The sequence below is a fragment of the Hemitrygon akajei genome, chromosome 3 (assembly GCF_048418815.1).
Source record: "Hemitrygon akajei chromosome 3, sHemAka1.3, whole genome shotgun sequence".
NCBI lineage: Eukaryota > Metazoa > Chordata > Chondrichthyes > Myliobatiformes > Dasyatidae > Hemitrygon > Hemitrygon akajei.
The window spans coordinates 67,509,815-67,531,323 of record NC_133126.1 but is presented as its reverse complement, the minus strand read 5'-3'; the positions used below and the strand labels follow the sequence as shown (position 1 = coordinate 67,531,323).

The 21,509-nt window shown below is 39.7% G+C and overlaps 1 protein-coding gene across 2 annotated transcripts in view; it reads right to left on the bottom strand.

Annotated features, from left to right (window-relative positions):
• Positions 1-8,082: 8,082 nt before the first annotated feature.
• Positions 8,083-21,509, bottom strand: part of prkd1 (protein kinase D1) — a 323,070-nt gene continuing 309,643 nt past the window's right edge. For both annotated transcript variants that reach the window (XM_073040080.1, XM_073040082.1), the window contains exons 15-18: positions 21,000-21,098; positions 20,601-20,868; positions 14,174-14,259; positions 8,083-9,142 (exon numbers count right to left, since the gene is read on the bottom strand). In XM_073040080.1, coding sequence (XP_072896181.1) covers positions 8,924-9,142; positions 14,174-14,259; positions 20,601-20,868; positions 21,000-21,098 — 672 coding nt within the window. In that variant the 3' untranslated portion in view covers positions 8,083-8,923. The remainder of the gene's footprint in view (positions 9,143-14,173; positions 14,260-20,600; positions 20,869-20,999; positions 21,099-21,509) is intronic.

Here is a 21,509-nt window from a genome sequence, read left to right as displayed (position 1 = left end):
GCAGTAAAAATCAACCAGGGTATTTCACTGGTATGACATTTTTGGGCCAAGATGCAGGAAAAACTTGTTACTGTCACAGTTATACATAGCAAGTCATCTCTTGCTTTTGTAGATGTTTTAATATTTTCTGCACATCACACTAGTGCCGTTATCATTCACTCGGCCTGCTGCAACGCAATATTGGAATTGATTCTGCTCCTACGATGAAGATAGAGCTAATGTGAATTTGGAGCTATTATTGATTTATATCTCTGTGAGATGCTGTGAAAACCAAACATTTAAGACAAATTTTAAAGATATTGATTGATACAGTGGGAGAGTAAACACTATGGTCATTACTTTCTGTTGTGTAGTAACTGTAAATGCAGAGCTATTCTTTAAAATCCAACAGCATTTTGATTTGCAGTACACTGCTGCGATGATCTAGTCCCATATTTCCATGGTTTCCACACCACAAACATGTTATAAATACAGTTTATTTGGAAAATTGCTGTAATTTCATAAAATTTAAGAAGCACTAAATACTTGTCGATCCACTCTGAAGTTTAGTTGACGTGAGGGTTAAAGCAGATCAAAGAAAAGAAAAAGAAACCTTTTCATCACCCAGGCTCCCATTTCCACACAGTCTGCTGCTGAATGCTGGCATTACCCAGAGTGAAAGTCAATAATGATGATCTTCCTGGTACTTTACAAATTCCACGGGGCAGGAACCATACCCAACTGCCCCCCATTCAATTACTACAGTCCCCATTCCTCTCTAAATTTGTTCACACACCCCAGCTCATAATGCAATCCCAAGGTACCTACAGCTAAACAAGAATATTTCTTCTCCATAGCATACAATGTTTCCTTTGTAAACAAAAAAAAAGTCAGCGCTTAATTGCACAGTCCTGAATCCAGCAATAATACCCAGCAAAAAGCAAAATGCTGGAGCAGCATTTATGGGAGACAAAGAATTGTCAGTGTTTTTCAGGTTGGATCCTGTATCAGGACTGGGAATGGAGTTGATGTAAATTGGTTGTGATGGAGGCCCGCCCGTAGGTGGAGGACTGAGGAAATGTAAAGGATGATGGGCGGAGGCTGGTGCTGTTGGTTGGAAGCTGGCAAGGGAATAAAATGAGGACAGATAGACCCTGGGGGGGGGGGGGGGGGACTGGTTTGAGTGGAGGTGGAAGTGGGAGCTGGAGGTGATGGGTGGGTACACAAAGACCATAACTGCTGGGTTCTGATTAATAATGAGACCATTCAACTGGGAGATGTGCAAATGGGGAAGGGGATATTGTGGGTGAAGTGCATCACTCCTAGCAATGGAGGGAGATAAAAATGGCTGATGGGAGGACAGAATTAGAAGAGAATATGATAAAGGGAACAAATGTAGCAGGATTGGAGAGGACAGGTTCAATATGTTGTGCATTCAAAGATGCTCTTCTGCACACCACTGTTGTAACACGCGGTTATTGGAGTTTACTGTCACCACCTTGTCAGCTTCAACCAATCTGGCCTTCCTCCTCTGACCTCTCTCTCCATTAACAAGTTATTTCACCCACAAAACTGCTGCTCAATGGATGTTTTTTTGTTTTTGCTCCATTCTCTATGAACTCTAGAGACTGTTGTGTGTGAAGAGGTGTCCTTGTTCATCAGTCACTGAAAGTAAGCATGCAGGTACAGCAGACGGTGAAGAAAGCTAATGGCATGTTGGCCTTCATAACAAGGGGAGTTGGGTATAGGAGCAAAGAGGTCCTTCTGCAGCTGTACAGGGCCCTGGTGAGACCCCACCTGGAGTATTGTGTTCAGTTTTGGTCTCCAAATTTGAGGAAGGACATTCTTGCTATTGAGGGAGTGCAGCATAGGTTCACAAGGTTAATTCCCGGAATGGCGGGACTGTCATATGTTGAAAGATTGGAGCGACTGGGCTTGTATACACTGGAATTTAGAAGGATGAGAGGGGATCTGATTGAAACATATAAGATTATTAAGGGATTGAACACGCTAGAGGCAGAAAACATGTTCCCGATGTTGGGGGAGTCCGGAACCAGAGGCCACAGTTTAAGAATAAGGGGTAGGCCATTTAGAACGGAGTTAAGGATGAACTTTTTCACCCAGAGAATTGTGGATCTGTGGAATGCTCTGCCTCAGAAGGCAGTGGAGGCCAATTCTCTGGATGCTTTCAAGAAAGAGTTAGATAGGGCTCTTAAAGATAGCGGAGTCAAGGGATATGGGGAGAAGGCAGGAACGGGGTACTGATTGTGGATGATCAGCCATGATCACAGTGAATGGCGGTGCTGGCTTGAAGGGCCAAATGGCCTACTCCTGCACCTATTGTCTATTGTCTATAAGATCCCAGGAGATCAGCAGTCCCTGAGATACACAAACCACTCCGTCTGGCACCAACAATCACTCCATGGTCAAAGCCGCTTTGATCACATTTCTTTCCCATTCTGATGTTTGATCTGAACAGCAACTGAACCCCCTGAGCACTTCTTCATGCTTTTATGCGTAGAGTTGCTGCCACATGATTGGCTGATTATAAATTTGCAATAAGGACCAGGTGTATCTAATAAAGTGAAAACTGAGTGTATGCACTGTGCGTGACTATACATACATTGTTTTGCACCTTGACCCAGAGGAACAATGTTTTGTTCAGCTGTATACATGTTTGAATGTCAATAAACTTGAATTTGAAATGTCCCAAATGATCCAAGTGAGTTGAGAACATGGTGAAAATTGGTAAAAGTAATATTCTGCACTGATGCAGGAAGTGGCACCAATGCAGTTGTTGATGTAATGGAGAAAGAGTTGTGGAGTGGTGTGAAAGGAAGTTTGGAGCACAGACTGTACTACATAGTTGGGTGTATCTGGGGCTCAAACAAGGGTCCATGGCTATACCTTTGATTTGTAGGAGGGAGAAGAATCAAAAGGTAAGTTGTTCAGGGTAAGACTGAGGTTTGCATGGTGGATATGAATGTTAAGGGAGGGAAACTGGTTGGATATTTGCTGTACGAGGAAGTGGAGCACTTTAAGACCTTCCTTATGGGGGATGGAAATGTATAAAGGCTTGATATCCTTAGTGAGGATGAGGTTGGGGTAGCAGAGCATTGGAAGTTGTCAAAATAGTGGAGGGCATGCAAAGAGTCCTGGATGGGTAAAAAGAGGATAGAGACCAGATCAGGTCAAGGTATGAGAAGTTCTGTAGGGCAAGAGCAAGTCAGAGCAATGGAACAGTCCTGTTAATGGATCTTGGGTAAGAGAGAGACACAGGAATTTAAGATTCTGGGCACTATCACTACACATGCTCCCATGTTCAGATTAAAAAAAAATTCTAACTGTCTTGTTTATAATGAACTTAGTTTGAAAATGGCAACATGCCCACTTCTTGACATGAATGTTAACAGAATGACCAGAGTATGCATGTAGTAGTGCAGGGAATTCAGAATTGAATGAGTAGACAAGATGTTTGCATCTTTAAATGCCATATATTTCCAATAGCTTCTGGAAAATTAGATACTGTATAATTCAACATCCTCCCATCAACCAACCATATCTACTGTTCACTTATTTATACAATTCGTTTGCTCCACCCTCATTCACATACAACTACTTCAAACTGGAGGATGTTGTTTATAACTGGGTAATGTGTTATTGTAACGTTGTCCACTATTCCATGATACAGGTGAGGCCAAAATCTCTTAAGATTTGCATCCCAACACCCTTTCAGTTGTATTTCTAATAGCCCTTCTGACTAATCAGCCATGTTTGTCATAAGAATGTTCCTCCTCCTTTGTCCTTTCCAGACACTACAGCCTGGACTTACCTCTATTTCATTTCAAGTAATGATAGATACAAGGTTGTTTGCATGGCCACTCTGACAACCACTCGCAGTACACTCCTTGTCCTGCTCTGCACTTGGACGGCAGCTTTTAATGAGGATGCCTTTACTCAGCATTAGGTCTCACACATTTACTCCTTTCTGATATTCCAACAGGAAAACTTACAACACACTAGAGAAATTTATCCTCCTGCCGCGAGCTATCCTCCCACTCCCCTTCTTCCCCTTACAGAAAATTTTAACCAGCTTTGTATGCCCTCTGCAAATTGGGAGCCGAGCAACGAAAATTCCTACTCATGGATTGTTGCTTGAGACCAACTGATTTCTGTAGAGCTGCCAATATTATCAAACAAAAAATACTCCTCACTTGTCATGAACACAGGAGATTCTGCAGGTGCTGGAATCCAGAGTAACACACACAAAATGCTGGAGGAGCTCAGCAAGTCAGGCAGCATCTATGAAAAGGAATAGAGTTAATGTTGTAGGCTGAGATCTTCATCAATAAAGAGTTGACATTCCATGCTGAAAATGGTCTCAGCCTGAAAAGTTGTATCTTTATTCCTTTCCATAAATGCTGCCTCACCTGCTGAGTTCCTTGAACATTTTGTGTGTCACTCCTCAACTGTCATGCATCTTCCATTGATTTTTCAATTTGAAACAAATGTAGAAAGCTAAACCGTATCATATATCATGGGAACAGGTAAATTAAATCAGCCGGTAATTAACATGACCATTTTAAATCTCATTGATGAGGTTTCCTTCTTACTGCTCAAAACATACCCATTTTGAAAATTTAAGAGAAATATATTTGGGCAAGCATATTTAAAAATTGCCTATTCCATTTGTAGTTCCAAAGCCAGTTTTAGCTTTCAAAAATACCAGGAATAACAATTCCACTCTCTTGTTGAGTATTGGCTGTAAATAGTAAGCATACTGATAGACTGTCAACATTTGGATAAACACATCAGACTCATTGGATTGGAAAGTGTTTAATTCTGCTTTTGGCTGTGGAAAGTACCAAATTCAAACACAAAGTACTTGTCAGACAACGTGGAGCGTTAAGTTTAAATAAAGTGAATTATTCTCTGAGGGAGAATCCATCCAGGCCTGTTGTCAGGGAAAGTCTTCCTTGAATCTCTAGGTTTTTTTCTTTACTTTTTAATGTGTGTTAAGTTGTTGGAAATATCACTGCTTGCATTTTGGCCCATGTAGTCAGTAATGGCCACAAAACAGAAAATAAAATGTCCTGTAATTGTTATAATTTTTAGGTGTTTTTCAAAAGGTTGTGGCATACTCATCAATTCAAATAAAACCTAAAATATCAGAACATTTTGTTTTGAAATTTAATTTACCGGATGCTAAGATGTCAATGCAACTCTTAACTGGATAGAAAGATGGGTCAGACAAGCTAGTTCTATCAATGCTAGCTTCAAGATGTACCAAACACATTAGGTTTGCGAGCATGTTTATGTGTTATGCTGCATCTGTCTTTAGTAGCAATCAGATCCTGCTAATTGCATAAAAGCACACAGTTTATAAACTTGAGTAACATACCCCACAATAAAAAGAATATGACTATATTTATTATTTCAGTATTTCTTAAATTTCGGGTGAGGGTTCAGGAATTTATGCAATCTATTACCCCAGGAATATTTTTGTAGCAAGGTGGGAATATTCCATAAAGTTGATAAATAGTTCATATTAATTCCTTACATGCCACATATCTGAATGCTATTCATTGAGAAATTCAGTTGATATCACAGAGTAAATGTTCTGGCCAAGCATTAAATTGTAAACATGAATGTTCAGTAATTGAATTTTATTTAAAAGAAAGACAAACAAGATTGGTTTACAGGACTGCATATGACATGTTCACTGAGAAATGGAATTACTTTATTAACAAACAGAAATTGATATGCATGTATCAGTTCAGCTCTTCATTAAAAAAAGACACACTATAACATTCTGAATTTCCCAGAAAAAGATTGTGTTTATATTAGTAACTCAAGAATTCAGAGGAGTCTGAAACCTTTTGAAATTTTAAGGGAATTAGTGAGAGTCCAGGGTCAGCATGTTCCTGAAGGGTGAGATTAGGGTACCTGGACAACACAGGGTATTGAATGTTTGATGGGAGGGTGGGGAGAAAAGGAAGCACTTGATGGATAGGGGCAAGTACAACGAAACAAATACCTTGAAGAATATACGAGGGATGATTGATAAATTCGTGGCCTAAGGTAGAGGGAGACAATTTTAGAAAACCTAGCACATTTATTTTTCAACATAGTCCCCTCCTACATTTACACACTTAGTCCAGTGGTCGTGGAGCATACGGATCTTGGACCTCCAGAAAGTGTTCTTAGCAGGGATGAATGAGAAGTTTGTGGCCCAAGGTAGAAGGAAATGAATTATTAGCTTCAAACTTACAATCACCCCTTATAGAGTGTGAAGTAGAATACTTAAAAAGGAAATCAGGAGGGCAATTAATAGTCAAGAATCATTCTTGGCAGATGAGATTAAGGAGAATCCTGCTATTCCATGTAAATTAAGAGCAAAAGTGTAGCTTGGGAAAGCCTGGATCCCATTAGGGACCTAAGGGGCAATCTCTGTGTGAAGATGGGTCATATGAGCAACTCCTAAATGAATGCTCCTGGTCTGTATTCATCAAGGACAAAGACATTGAGGATAGCGAGTTCAGAGGAGGACATATTGATTACCTGGACAATACAAAATCAGAATCAGATTTATTATCAATGACTTATGTCATGAAATCTGTTGTTTTCAGTATAGTGCAAGCCAAAAGTTACAGTAAAAATAAATAAACAGTAAGAAAGATGAAAAGATCATTAAACCATAAGACATAGCAGCAGCATCAGGCCATTTGGCACATTGAGTCTTGTCCACCATTTGATCACAGCTGATTTATTTTCTTCTTAAACCTATGTTTCTGCCCTCTCCCCATAACCTTTGACACTCTTATTAATCAAGAACCTATTAACCTCCACTTTCATATATCCAATGACTTGACCTCCATAGCCTTGTGTAGCAATTAATCCCACAGATTCACCACGCTTTGGCGAAAGAAATTCTCTGTCATCCCTGTTCTATAGAGACATCCTTCTATTGGAGACCATGTCCTCTGGTTCTAGACTCTCCACCACTGGAAGCAGCCTCTCCATGTTTATTCCATCCATGCCTTTCAATATTTGATAGGCTTCAATGAGATCCTCTTCCCCACCCATTCTGCTAAACTCCAGTGAGCATGGGACCAAAGCCATCAAATGCTCCTCATATGTTAACCCTTTCATTCCCGGAATCATTCTCCTGAACTCTCTCTAGACTCTCTCTGAAGCCTGCATGTCTTTTCAAAGGGGCCCAAAACTGTTCACAATACTTCACATGTAGTCTGACCAATACCTTATAAAGCCTCAGTATTACATCCTTGCTCTTATATTTCAGACCTCTTGAAATGAATGCTAACATTGTATTTTTCTTCCTTACCACCAACTCAACCTGCAAGCGAGCCTTTCAGAACCCTGGGGGGGGGGGGGTGTAGTTCATCTGGTCTGGGTGACTTATCTACCATAAGATCTTACAGCTTCCTTCTTTTAAGTAATAGCAACTACACTCACTTCTGCCTGACTCTCAAATTTCTGGCATGTTGCTAGTGTCTTCTATAGTGAAGACTGATGCAAAATACTTACTAAATTTATTCACATTTTTTTGTTCTCGATTACTACCTGCCCCCAATGGTCCAATATCCATTCTTGCTTCCTTTTTACTCTTTATATATCTAAAACAGTTCTGGGATCCTCTCTTATATGGCTGGCTGTCTTACCTTCATATTTCATATTTTTTGTCCTTATTGCGTATTTTAGTTGCTATTGGTTTTTAAAAGCTTCCAAATCCTCTAACTTCCCACCATAGATTTTTGCTATGTTGTATGCTCCCTTCGACTCCTTTGTCAGCCACTGTTTCCTCATCCTCCCTTTAGAATGTTTCTTCTTTTTGGGATGAATCAATCCTGCATTTTCCAAATCACTTGCAGAAACTCCAGCTATTGCTGCTTTACCGTCAACCCTGCTAGTGTCCCCTTCCGTCAACTTTAGCCAGCCCCTCTTTCATGCTTCTGTAGTTACCTACAGACAAAGCCTGAAAAAATACTCACTGTACCACAGACTTCAATACTGTTTTCATTCTTAAAGTTGTAACTAAATTTATTCTAAGCCATGTCGAAATGAAGTTTCCTGAGAGGCATATTTTGACATCAACTTCAATTTTATTCAAACTTTTTAGACAGAAGCAACATGATATCAAACAATTTCTAGTTAAAATGCTGACATAAAGGTGAGCTCAACCTGATCAATCCTGTATTAAATGCCATAACTAAGGCATTAAAGCGTACAAGAGAAACTTGCATTTGTACATAAGTGTTCTGTTACTGCACATCTTGAGTTCTGTTCCCTTGTTACAGTTTGACGCAGATTAAGTTATACGTACTTTTTTTGGAATGGTTATTCCAAAAAGTTAATATATATTTTTAAAAATCCCTTTGTTCTTTATAACAGACCAAAAATTGTTCACAGAACAGCTATAATGTTATACTCTTCCAAGAGATGCCGCCAAACAGCTAAACACTGAAAGAGGTTAAAAATATAAAGCAAAATTTACAAAAGTTCTCACCCAACTAGGGGTGCATTATAGATACATGGAAAATCTTACAAGCAAAGGCACACCGGAATCTTACGGAATGTGAGAGATACAAGCTAATACCTTGCAAATTATATATTTAATGCTTGCATTAGACAGGATGTACAAGAACATAGTTGCACTCACACAATAATATATACACATTCCTGCTTGAAATGCAGTAAGCAAACTTGTCAATTCTGGAAGTGTCGAGCTACAACAACTAATTAGAGTGCTAGCTTTAGGATTAGAATGGCAATTGATTTTTAAGCTTGCCTTTATTGGTGGAGACTAAGCATCACACTCTCCTTCCATTTTTATGTGGTGAGGATAGAAGTTGCAGTTACTTGATAGATTCTTTTCTTTCCCCCCCCTTTGTGCTCATGAATATTCTTAAAACCATATATCCTTTCAGAGAATACTGACCCGCTCATTTAGGGCTTTCATTTCTGCCTCTTCCTCCACAGTACTCTCGCAGTAGTCAGATTTACGGTTGACTAGATGCATTGGATACTCCAGGCCATGCTGTCCAGCAAACTCTTGCCAACGGGCATCGTCACTCTCGTGAGTGATATAACGTTCACCAAATTTGCACTCGAGTTCTCGTAAGTTCAGCCACGTTTGGTAATCCTTCAAAATGAGAGTGAATAGATTGCATATTCAAATTCTAGCAGAAGATTCTATACACACACTCTTTGCGGAATGGGCAATATCTTCAATAGGTCTCAATAAGTACACTTAATGTCAGAGAAATGTATGCAATATACATCCTGAAATCCTTTAACTTACATTAACTATCACTTTTAGGAACCATTCCACAATGGTTAGGAGTAAAGCTACAATTTAATGTTAGTACATGCACTTAAATGATAAGAATGGTTAAGTTAAATACCCTTTATCTGAAAATCCAAAATCCAAAAATCTCCAAAATCTGAAATTGTTATGACATGACATCACAAATGGAAAATTGCACAAGATGCTGGGAAGGTTCCCAGGCGATGTGCAGGTCTCTGCACACGGCAGACAGGTCTGAGAAGCGACCTCATGTACATAATAAACAGAAGTTAGTGAAAAATAGAAAAAACACTGCCTAAAGCAAAAGATTGACATCTTGATTGTCTATTGAAAGGTGAGTCATCAGTGTTAAAGTGAACATATCCCACTTAACGGTATATTGATCATGAATCAAGCAAAGATCTATTGAAATTGAAAACTGAATTGTGAATATTCAGCAGTCTCATTGCAGAAATTTAAGAAAAGGCACAGCATTACATTTTTAAAGATCTTAAAAAGTTTAAAGATATCTACTGATCGTGAAGCAGCAGAGAACTTCAGTGCTGACTTTACAAAAAATTGCTGCAGATGAAAATCTATCACTAGGACAAGTCTACAATGCTGATTACCTGGACTTATTTCCACTTGGCATGATTAACTTCTTATTATTTTATTATTTATGGTTTTATATTGCTACATTTCTTCACTATTCTTGGTGTGGCTGTAACAAAACCCAATTTCCCTCGGGATCAATAAAGTATGTCTGTCTGTCTGACCTAACGTAAAACCTAAAAAAAGGTAAAATACAAATGCAGTGTACTGTAAGCTTTTAATCAGACCTTATAATGCACACATTATATTAATGATATGTAATAATTTTTACTATTAAGTACATAAGACAAAGACCTCCTCTCTCTCCCTCTCGCTCTGTAAATGAATGACCTATTAATCTACCAACCGGTACATCTTTGGACTGTGGGAAGGAACTGGAGCACCTGGAGAAAACCCAATGGCCACAGGGAGAACATACGAACTCCTTAGAGACAGTGATGGGAATTGAACCTGAGTCGCTGGTACCGTAAAACGCTGTGCTAATCACTATGCTACCGTGCTGCCCCATACAGGCATAGTTTATTTAGAGATACAATGTGGAGTAGGCCTTTCCAGCCCTTCCACGTCACTCCAGCAACCCCATTCAGCCCTAGCCAAATCACAGAACAATTTACAATGACCAATTAACCTAACAACCGGTACGTCTTTGGACTGTGGGAGGAAACCAGGGCACCCAGAGGAAACCCACCCATTCATGGGAAGGAAGTACAGACTCCTTACATATAATATCAGAACTGAACTCCAAACACCGACAACCCGATGTGCAATAGCGTCAAGCTAACCACTATACTACTGCATTGGTCTGAGTTAAGTGGATTCCATCAGAACCAATGTTTATATATGTGAAAAGAGCTCAATGATTCATTCTGGGCTTGTCTCCTGAAACATCTGATAACTCAGCTACTGACTAACTGACTAGAGGTGCACTGGCGGGAGTATGTGGAGAATAAATACCTCAGACAAATGTCAAGGAAAATTAATCTATGCTCCCACTGCCCAAATAAACATTGGGATGTGAGGGCATGAAATTTTTCTGGCGTCATTACACAAAATGCGTAACAGCAATGGCATATACTGCATAGCACCAGCTTAATTTCCTTCTGTATTGAAAATGATAGAACAGAATATTGGGTGGACTGCTGTTTCACTGTCTCTGTTCACAAAAGTGTCAAAGAAATTGCAGTCACCTTGTGGGTAATTTACACTGTTAAAGTTAATTAGTTGCAACACAATTAGACAAAGTGATGCTAACAATGTATTTCAAATGCAACATGCAAAATGTCACGTTGCAGGTGGGCTTTCATCTGTCCTGCTGAGAGGATTGTTACAGGCTAAATTTCAATTTGGAGGTCAGTAAAAAGTTGGCAATGCAACTGGTTCATGTACACCTCAAAATCCAGGGTCCTTCTATTTCTTGGGTGAGTCCTTGATAAATTTAACCTGCTCTATAACATTCAGGTCTCAACCCTTTTTACATAGGTGTACCGGTGGGAAAAGCTATTGAAGTAGCCTGTTCTCCTATTCTGTACACTACCTATCACTAACCTACCATGTAGTTCAAACATCTGATTTAAAAAGAATGAAAACACATTGGAAAATGTGCACAAACAGATTTACAACAAAGATCCCTGAACCCTATAAGGATAATAGAAAACGGGAAAAGTATAGAACAAAAACAGAGACTTTGTTATAATGTTTTTATTAGAGCTAAGTGCTTCTGTTTCTAGTGAAAATTAAAACTGGACATAATCGATGTAAGAAATTAATAGGGAATTTGGGGGATGATAAGAATTTAGAACTTCTTGAGGGATGAATTGAGAAAAATTGTGTAGAGGAATTTTAAGGGGAGTTGGTGCAAGCAAAGATACAATTTCAGAGAGTTCCCATGCAAGTTATTAGGAGTCTGGTAAGTTGGAGATGAACTCAGGGTCACTGCAGCAAAAGAAAGTACTTTAACCTGATCAAGGATTATGTACTTTCAATAGGTTGCTCATCAATCACCAAGTACTTCAAGCATGGTCCACAAACTCAAGCTCCAGACTGTAGAACAAACTTAGTTTTCTCTCCAGGGAGGTAGATTCTAACTTGAGTTATGAAGGTGCTGCCTAGATTCCATATTCAGTTGGGAAAACTGAACCCAGTGAATATCCTTTCAAACAGCAATGACTGTCAGTATGGTGTATAACTGTGGAATATGGTTGGGCCAAGTAGCCTGTTTCTGACTTGAACATTCAAGTAAATTATTCTGCTGGCACAATACAAAAGAGCCTTATCTCCATCTTCTAACACCAGATGACTGCATGTCCTAGATCAAAAAATCCCTGTGAAGTGTTATTGGCAAGACTACAATGAAACTCTCACTTGTGAGCTCTCTGCCTCTTTAAAAATGTCGAATCAGGTTTTGCTGGCAAAGTAACACAGAGCCCAATGTGTTTGCTGTTATATGTGCTGGTGGTATTACTCTGTCAGGCAAAGGACAGATGTATTTTCAGAGGTAAACATCTGGAAATCATACTGAGTTCTGCTGCTTCCCCGGTAGCTTTGCAAAATCCACATTTTGCTGTCTGCCCTGTATGTAATGGTGCATTATGAAAAAATTACGGCCACTGCAGAGATGTATGTGTTCAGGAACGTACTGGGTTGGTCCAGTGGACTGCTAAAAGGTCATGAAAATAACTGGGTATATCTCCAGGTGGGTCCTTGATAAATTTATATGTATACCTTTTATTTCACAAACAAGAGAAAATCTGTAAATGCTGAAAATCTGAGCAACACACACAAAATGCTGGAGGAACTCAGCAGGCCAGGCAGCATCTATGCAAAAAAGTACAGTTGACATATCGGACTGAGATCCTTCAGGGCTGGAGAATAAAAAATCTGAGGAGTAGATTTTAACGGTGGGGGGCAGGGGAGGGGAGGGAGAAACACCAGGTGGTAGGTGAAACCTGAAGGGGGAGGGGATGAAGTAAAGAGCTGGGAAGTTGATTGGTGAAAGAGACAGGAGGACATGGAAGAAGGAGAAAAGGGGAAAGAGCACCAGAGGGAGGCGATGGGCAGGCAAGAAGATAAGGTGAGAGAGGGATAAGGGGGCGGGAAATGGTGAAGGGGGGGGGGGGGGTGGGGAGTATTACCAGAAGTTTGAGAAATTGATGTTCATGCCATCAGGTTGGAGGCTACCCAAACAGTCCAGTGTGGTGATGAGGCCACACTTAGGTTGGAGGAACAACACTGTTTGGGACTGTTGACTGGCAACAACATCATATCTCTCAGGCAGATGGATGCATGGGGTTGGTCAGCAGTTATGTTTAGAGGTCTCATTGTACATTAGTTGACTTCCTAAGCACGAAAAGAACATGATGGAACTATAGTCATGATTTCCTTCCATTAGCACACAACTGTAAAAGAGTACTGCTCTCAATTTGCTGACTACATTGTGTGTTGTAATGAGTAAAATGTTGTAGAATGTACGGGAAAGGTTTAAAAAATAACTTGCCGATATTCTCAGATTTAGATGAGGCTGAAACAAATACAGCTATGGAGGCCAGGTCATTGGGTGTATTTAAGGCAGAGATTGATAGGTTCTTGATTGGGCATGGCATCAAAGATTACAGGGAGAAGGCTAGGAACTGGGGCTGAGGAAGAGAAAAAAAAAGGATCAGCCATGAATGAATGGCGGAGCAGACTCGATGGGCCAGATGGCCTAATTCTGCTCCTATGTCTTATGGTCTAAATGGGAAATTGCAGTGGGAGTGTTAGATGAAAAATGGGGGAAGCTTATAAGCATCAGACATGTGAGTATGGATTGATCTGCAGACTCTATGATACGAGAGAACCAAAAATAAATCCTATATCAAATCTAAATGTGTAACCATGAATGCATTATAAACATTTGCAACACAAATAATAGTTGTAAGGGTGATCACTAGGAAACAGTGGTTTGGAAAAGATGCACGACAGGACTGACCAACACTGCATTTTTGGGTACACTGACGGACTTGCCCTCAATTCCACAGTTGCTGGGTGTTAATGTCATCCTACCACAGTTAAAGTTTCTAGAATGAGAAAAACACAAAAGCCACACAAAATGCATTTGACTTAACAAAAATTAAACAGACAATTCAACTTTGGAAGAAGGTGTTGTTAAACTATTAGATTCTTAAATCTTTGTTTTGCATCTCATAGTTTACTCTGGAGTTATTATTGAACCATCTTCCAAGATTTAGTAAAGAAACGCCAAATTTTAACTGAGCATTGCAAAGAATTATGGAACCTTACCTGCAACCAAGGGTGACTTAGAGATTTATCCACACTAAAACGCTTTCTCATTTTTACTTGCAACAGGTTGTTGATGACGTCAATAGCTGTAACATAAAAAATTGCCCATTTTTTAGTGCACTAAACTGTTAGCGTAATGTAGATTTCAAATCTAGGTGTGTCAATGGAAGCAGCAAATGCATGCAAACAAAAATCAAGCTCATCTAACAGGTCAAGTGCTGGCTCTCTGAACTTTACCCCAAGGCTACAGATTTCAAAAGCCATCCATCAACATAATTTGGCTGAATGAACAATCACAAAAAATGCATACGTGTTTGACATGAATTATAAAGGCCTTTTACAAATGCCTTGGCAGACATGAATAATTCTGTTCACTGTTTGATTGCTACTTATGCAGTAGTTTGTTCTCAAGTTGCACTGAAGTACTATAAAACAAAAAGCATGCTAATCAGAAAGTTAAGCAGCAGCTCTGAAATAAATGTAAGTTGTCAAGGTCCATAGGTCTGATTTGAATTTTAACTTATTTTCAGTTTTTGCAATTCTGAAAGGGTATTACATTATAGGGACTACTAAATATTTCTTGAAATCTGACAATTTATTCTTCAGCAAAGTGACGAAATAACCTTGTGCTGGAATTCCAGACCTGGTTCCACAAAAGCTACACTATTTTTCAATCATCTAAATTAACCTGTGACCAAAAAGAAGTATTTTTTCCAACAGCATCTTTAATTTTAGTATTTCTATTGAAAATTTTGAATAATGGAATGGTAAACTTCTGTTCCAAGCCAGGTCTAGCTATATCAATTTAAAAATTTATTGGATAAGGAGACGTCAACAAGCTGCTATGCTCTGGAATTCTGTTGCTCTACCTCTCTCTCATCCCCTCTCGATGTTTAAGGTCTTATTTCCTTGCACAACTCAGTTAACCATGTTTTTAAACATTTGAGGTGTTTGCTCCATTAAAGGCTCTAAATAAATACAAAGTGCTGTTTAATACCTAGTGACTCTACTGAAAGTACAAGTTGTGAAAATGCTTGGCAAAATTCACAACCTAAGTCAGCATGAGTTTTTGTGAAAGAATAAACATGTGTTTCGGAAAGGCCAAGAGACAAAGAAATTTTTTTTTAAATTTTCTTTCTTTGAATGAATTTGCACATTATAATTTGACGTAAAAGTATGATTGAAAAAGGAAGAGAAAAGTAGGTTACAGTTCAGCTCAATTTGTGACTGCCAGAAGCTTTGCTCCACCAGGATTGTGCTTTGATGCATGTAACACTGGTAAACTGATACCACTATCTATTTCTTTTGTATTGTTTAATTCTCCTATAATTCACTGTGGAATGAGGAGAGCAGCTCTTTTCCAATCCTTTATTGAAAACTTTTAATGTTCCTATTAGCATGTTAAATTTATTTTTGCTTCCACTTTGGGATGGTGAATGATACCAAGCAAGAGGCTACCAGGTCCTGGATGAATTCAAGCCTCATGAAAATTAAGCATATTCTCTCACACTCCTGCTTTAAGGCTTAAAGTTGTGGAAAGACTACTGGAGAGGTAATCTCGCCACAGAATATAAAGTCTCTGATTCACTTCATTGCGCACACTAATTATGTGGCTGGGCCAGGCACATTTCTTGTCAAGAAAATCTTCCCAAGACATCGATAGTGGAGACTGGATGATGCAAACATACCAATCAGGAACAGAAAGAAGCCACTCAACTCCTCAAGTTTGCTCCATTGGTGAGTCAAATTATGGCTGATCTGATTGTTACCTTAACTTTGCATTTTTATCAACTTTCTATCTACCCCTAACTTAAGAATGTTTAAAGTCTTTCCTTCTACCCGCCTTTGAGGAAAAGAGTTCTAAAATCCATGACCATCTGTCGGAGAATATTTTACTTTTCTTCAATGGATAACCTTTTGTCTTAAGTAATGACCCTTCGTTCTCGATCCTCCTTCAAGAGGAAACACCTTCTCTAATTCCATCCTGTCAAAACTCCACGTAACCTTGCATTTCAACCCAGTTCCCTCTGTTTTCTAAATGCCAGTGGATGCAAGCCCAGTGCATCCACCTTTTTCTTCATCTACTTTCTCATTTTTGGTAATAACCTAAGAAACCTTCTCTGAACTGCTTCTAATGTATCAATATAAAGGAGACTAACAATGATCACAGTAAGGAGAGCATAGCCTCCCCACATTTGTGTTCAATATGAGCAATAAACAATAATATTGAGTTTTCCTCATTACTTGCAGCTAAATATTTTCCATTTGTGAATCAGGACACCCAGATCCCTTGTAATTCTTAGCCCTACCACCTCTCACCTTGGCCAGATCTTTGCCCTACTTACTTAACCAATCCGTATTTTTTTTATGGCCTCTCGAAGTCCAACCCTACATCCCCATTGTGGGAGGTGGAAATTGGTAAGGCCAGCCAACAGGGCTTTGGCAAAGCTGTATAGGCCAATCGCCTGTATTGTGGATACAATGGATTGCAGAAGGATTGATGAACTCCAACCATACCATTGACCAGAGGATGATAGAGACAGAAGGTCATCGATAACCTATACTCCACTGGGAACTAAGCAAGTATAACTTTTTTAGCCTCTTTTCCTCATCTTCAGAACTTACTTTTTGACATACCTTTGTGCCATCAGCAAATTTAGTAATTATACCTTAGGTGTCTTCATACAATTCACTTACAGAAATTGAAAAATGTCGAGGTTCCACTACTGATCCCTGTAGCACATCATTTGTTGATCAGAAAAAAAAAGAAATGTCATGTAAAAGTGACTTTTTGCCTTTTATTATTTCTCCCCACCACCTAAAAACATTCATTCTTGCTGACGCCCTGAACTTTGTTCCTCCCTCTCTGTCCTGCTTATTTCCAACCACAAGTCCAGCTTTTCCATAGGATCACACAAAGGATAGAGAAATTTAGAGCATCACATCATAGAAACAGGCCCTTCTGCCCGACACAGCTATGCTGACCATCAGACATCCATCTATACCAAATCTACTTAGCAACACTTGAATCATTCCACACCTTGGAGATTCAATCACTCACCCAGATGCTTCTTAAATTCTTAGGCAATGTATTGCACTTTGTAATTACCTTTTGAATGTTCTTCCTCGCTCCCATAGAGCCCTCTTACTTCTCTCCTTAAACCTACACACTCTGGCTTTAGATATCTCTGTTGTGGGAACAAATTCCCCAGGCAACATTCTGGTGGTCAGTCTCCTCGGCATCCTCTGTAGTACAACCACATTGTTTCTACAGTGCAGAGGCCAGAATTGCAGATCACCAGCTTTGATCTAACCCCCCCCCCCAACTTCTATTTTGAGACGGCGACACTTGGATTTGAGACAGAGAAAACATCAATTCTACTTCTCTCTCTGTCATGCCTCAAGAACCTTGTGTGTTTTAATGTGATCACCTCTCTAATGAAATTCCAGGACTTATATGCCAGGCCTGATTAACGTATCCGCAAACCCACTAATCATTGTGGTGAACCTTCACTCTGCTCTCTCAACAGCAGACATATCCTTCCTTAGGGAGGCAGTAAGTGCATTCTGTGAATATTACTTGTGCTATCAGACCTTGCTTGAATGTAGTCAGGTCTTGCTGCTACCTGCAGAGCTGGACTGTTTAAATACTAAGTGTTGTGAGCTGCCTCAGGCCTTCGATATAGCTGTTGTAGTATACATCTGTGTTCTAAGACAGACGCTTAAGCCAAGGACGTTCAATTGCCATCCCTTCTCCCCCCCACCACTATCTACGAACCCTCAGATACAGATTACTTGTTGCTGTCTCAGAGGGAAGGAGGTGAGATTGGTGCAGCTTCAGGCTACAACCTGTTATCTTCAATATCCAGAGGTTTCTAAATCTTTAGCTTCAACATAGAAAGGGTGAAAAGCCAATGTGATTTTTACTGCCACAGACACAAAAACCAAGACACACCATAGTGTGTCCAAAGTCATTGCTCCTTTGTCAGACATAGATAGACATGTATTCCTTTGGTATCTTAATGGATTTTCCATCTTAGTCACAGCCGTTGTCCTTTTTTTTTGTCAAGCAGTAGTGAGTCAAGGCAACTGGACTTGCTGTGTTGTCTAGAAGACATTTCACCACTCATCCAAGAAGCTTCTCCAGGCCTAATCCATGATGCACAGTTTTCCGGCTTATAAACTCTGTGAGTTGTTTAAAGGTACAGCAATCACCTGAAGTTCGTTAAGAGTCATAGAGGTAATGAGAGGGTCATCAGTCTTATCTTTACAAGAATGGAAGTATGAATTGTGGTGGAGATGTTGGGGTAAAGATGTTAGGATTGCATTGTAAGTAGCTGATAGGTGGTGTTGTACCCCACCCCCTCTGTTCATGGCTGGGTTTTCCAGTTTGACAAAGACGGCTTCTTGCAGATTTTCTCTGCCTATGTTTGGGTGTAAGATCCTTGGGATGGACAAGTTTCTATCTGAGTGTGTTTGTAGGCTTGAAAACCAAAGGGATTTGGTGTTTGTTGTAAATCCTTCTGAGTTGCTCTGAAACTCCAGCTACATATGGGATAACTATGTTTTTCCGTCTGCTTTGCTCCATCCCTCTGTCCGTTAGGCTGATGTCCCTGCTGTTTTTTGTTACTGTCTTGAGAAAGACCCAGTCAGGGTAGCCTCAAGCTTTCAAGGCTTCTCTCAAGTACTTGTGCTCCTTGTCTTCAGCTGTAATGTTGGCAGGCACATTCTCAGCATGGTGATGCAGTGTTCTCATAACCCCCAACTTGTGTTCTAATGGGTGATGAGAGTCAAACCGTAGGTACTGATCTCTGTGGGTTGGTTTTCTGTAAACTTCAATATCTAGATGTCCATTTTCTTTGATAAGTTCTCCACAGTCTAAAAAGGCCAGTCTATTGTTCTCGACGTCTTCTCATGTAAATTTGATATTATTCACTGAGTTGATATATCCTGTGAAGGCTTACACCTCATGGATTCTGATCTTGACCTGGGTATTGTCCACATACCTGGACCAATAACAGGGTGATGTTCCATGGAAGGTGTTCACGGCTGTCCTTTCTACTTCCTCCATGTGTAAGTTGGCTACAATAGGAGAAACAGGCGAACCCATGGCAAAACCATGTTTCTGCCTGTAGAAGACATCTTTGTATTTGAAATAGATAGCGTTGAGACAAAGGTTGGGTAGAGTACATACCTGATCTGAGCTGAGTGTGGTTCTACTGTCCAGACTACTGTCCTGACATATCAGTTTTCTTACTGTCTTGATAGCTTCTGAAGCTGCTATTACCTTTAAACAACTCACAGAGTTTATAAGCCGAAAGACCGCTCACCATGTATCAGAATTGAAGAAGCCTCTCGGATGAGTAGCAAAATGTCTTCTAGGCAACAGAGCAAGTCCTGGTGCCTTGACTCTCTACTGCTTGATATACAATGAACTGGATGATTGAGAACCTTCACAGATATTTTCTCCTATTTCTCTTTTGGTAAGTCACCATGCACTTTGGGCTGCATGCTTTTTCATATCACAAAAGCCCCAGGAGTATAGCAAGCAATGGCCCTATTTGTGTCAACCAAAAAGGCAGCTGAAGATCTGTAATCATCTCACTTCAATCAATGTGCACTTCTTTGAAGAAACTGAATTCCAAATTCAATCACCAACAGATCTGCAAGTCCTTTAAGATTCTTTACAAAACTAAGATTGGATGGGGGCGGATAGTGGATGGGAGTTGTGCTTCTTGTTGCTAAACACCAGGTTTTCTATGTGTGATTAACACCTACAGTAGTTGGATGGATACAGGACAATTTGGCAGAGGTGACAGCAAATCAACATTGCACCAGGTTTGACACCGCCACCTGCCTACTCTATCTCTGGCATATACTTGTGATGCAACTGACACACACATTTCCGTCTTACCCAGTTTGCTACGCAAAGCTAAAAGTGCGTATGTGTGATTCATAGTGGAGATGTGAAGCAAATCAGTAGCCATAGCACTGGAAAAATGGTGGCATGCAATGCAATTTTACCACAACTACATTTATAACTACATTGATCGTTTTTTAACTAATACAGATTTGATCAACTAACATACTACAAGATGGAGATTAGTTAGGCAAAACCAGTTAAAGCTTTTCTTTCTGTGAAAATAGAAAATAGGGCCATTTTTCCTTTCGAGTCTCCTCTTCCATTTGATACGAAGAAATATAGATGACACAATTTTACATTAAACCACAAAAAACCAGTTAAGTGTTCAGAACATTTGTATCTAGCAAGGGTACTGAACGCAGTTTTTCCTATACTGCAAAGAGTAAGAAGATTGGCCTCTATATATCTCTCCTTCAGAGGGAACATCTACTTTTGAATGGATTGAGGAAACAGAACAGTGATTCTAACATTTCTCTGGTTTGGTGTGTCCAATTAATGCATTACCTTCCAGAGAGATCTCCTTCCAGGGATTAGGGGGATACATGAAATCAGCATTCTGAATTTGATCATGAATATCTTCATCTTCGTTGAATGGAAAGGTGCCGCTAAGACTGACATAGACGATAACGCCTACGGACCACATGTCTAACGACCGATTATATCCTTTGTTGCGGAGCACTTCTGGAGCCAAATATGCTGGTGTTCCCACCACGGAACGCCTAAAAGACTTTTCCCCAATTATACGTGCAAATCCAAAATCACAAAGCTTGACCTAATGTTTGGAAAAGAACCAAGTAGGATGAATATTAAAATTTTGCAAGAAAAGGATTGGTCACAAATGTACCGATATATGAAATCAACAGCAACTGTCTTCGCAGACTAACATTAGATAACCATTCTAACCTGTGGCAAGGGATCAGCCGAAGCTAGGAGAACGTTCTCAGGTTTCAGGTCACAGTGAACTATGTTCTTAAAATGGAGATGTCGCAAAGCAACAAGTATCTGATTTAAAGAAAATCAAATTACTAACAACATCATGCAAGAAAGATTGCTTACTCTTTATCGAACATATGGAAAACCAGACTCTGCCTACTGAATTTAGTGGATTCTGGTTAATTGGGACCTGTAAATCTTGGCCCAATTAAGTGGCTGCTCCAATTAATTAAAGTTTCATGGAAATAGTTAAAAAGGTATAAAAAAAAGACAAACTACATTTAACTGAATAACAAATTATGTATTTAAATGAAATATTGAACAAAGTAGAATACTACCAACATTACTGGTGATTGTCCGTTGTATCTGATGATGACAGAAAACCTGTGTGTAAGAGTTTTTTAAATGAAAAAGCTGTTGCACTGGGGCAGTTCCGCTCTCTCGACGTTGTAAGTCCTAGTCCAATGGGACGAGCTGATG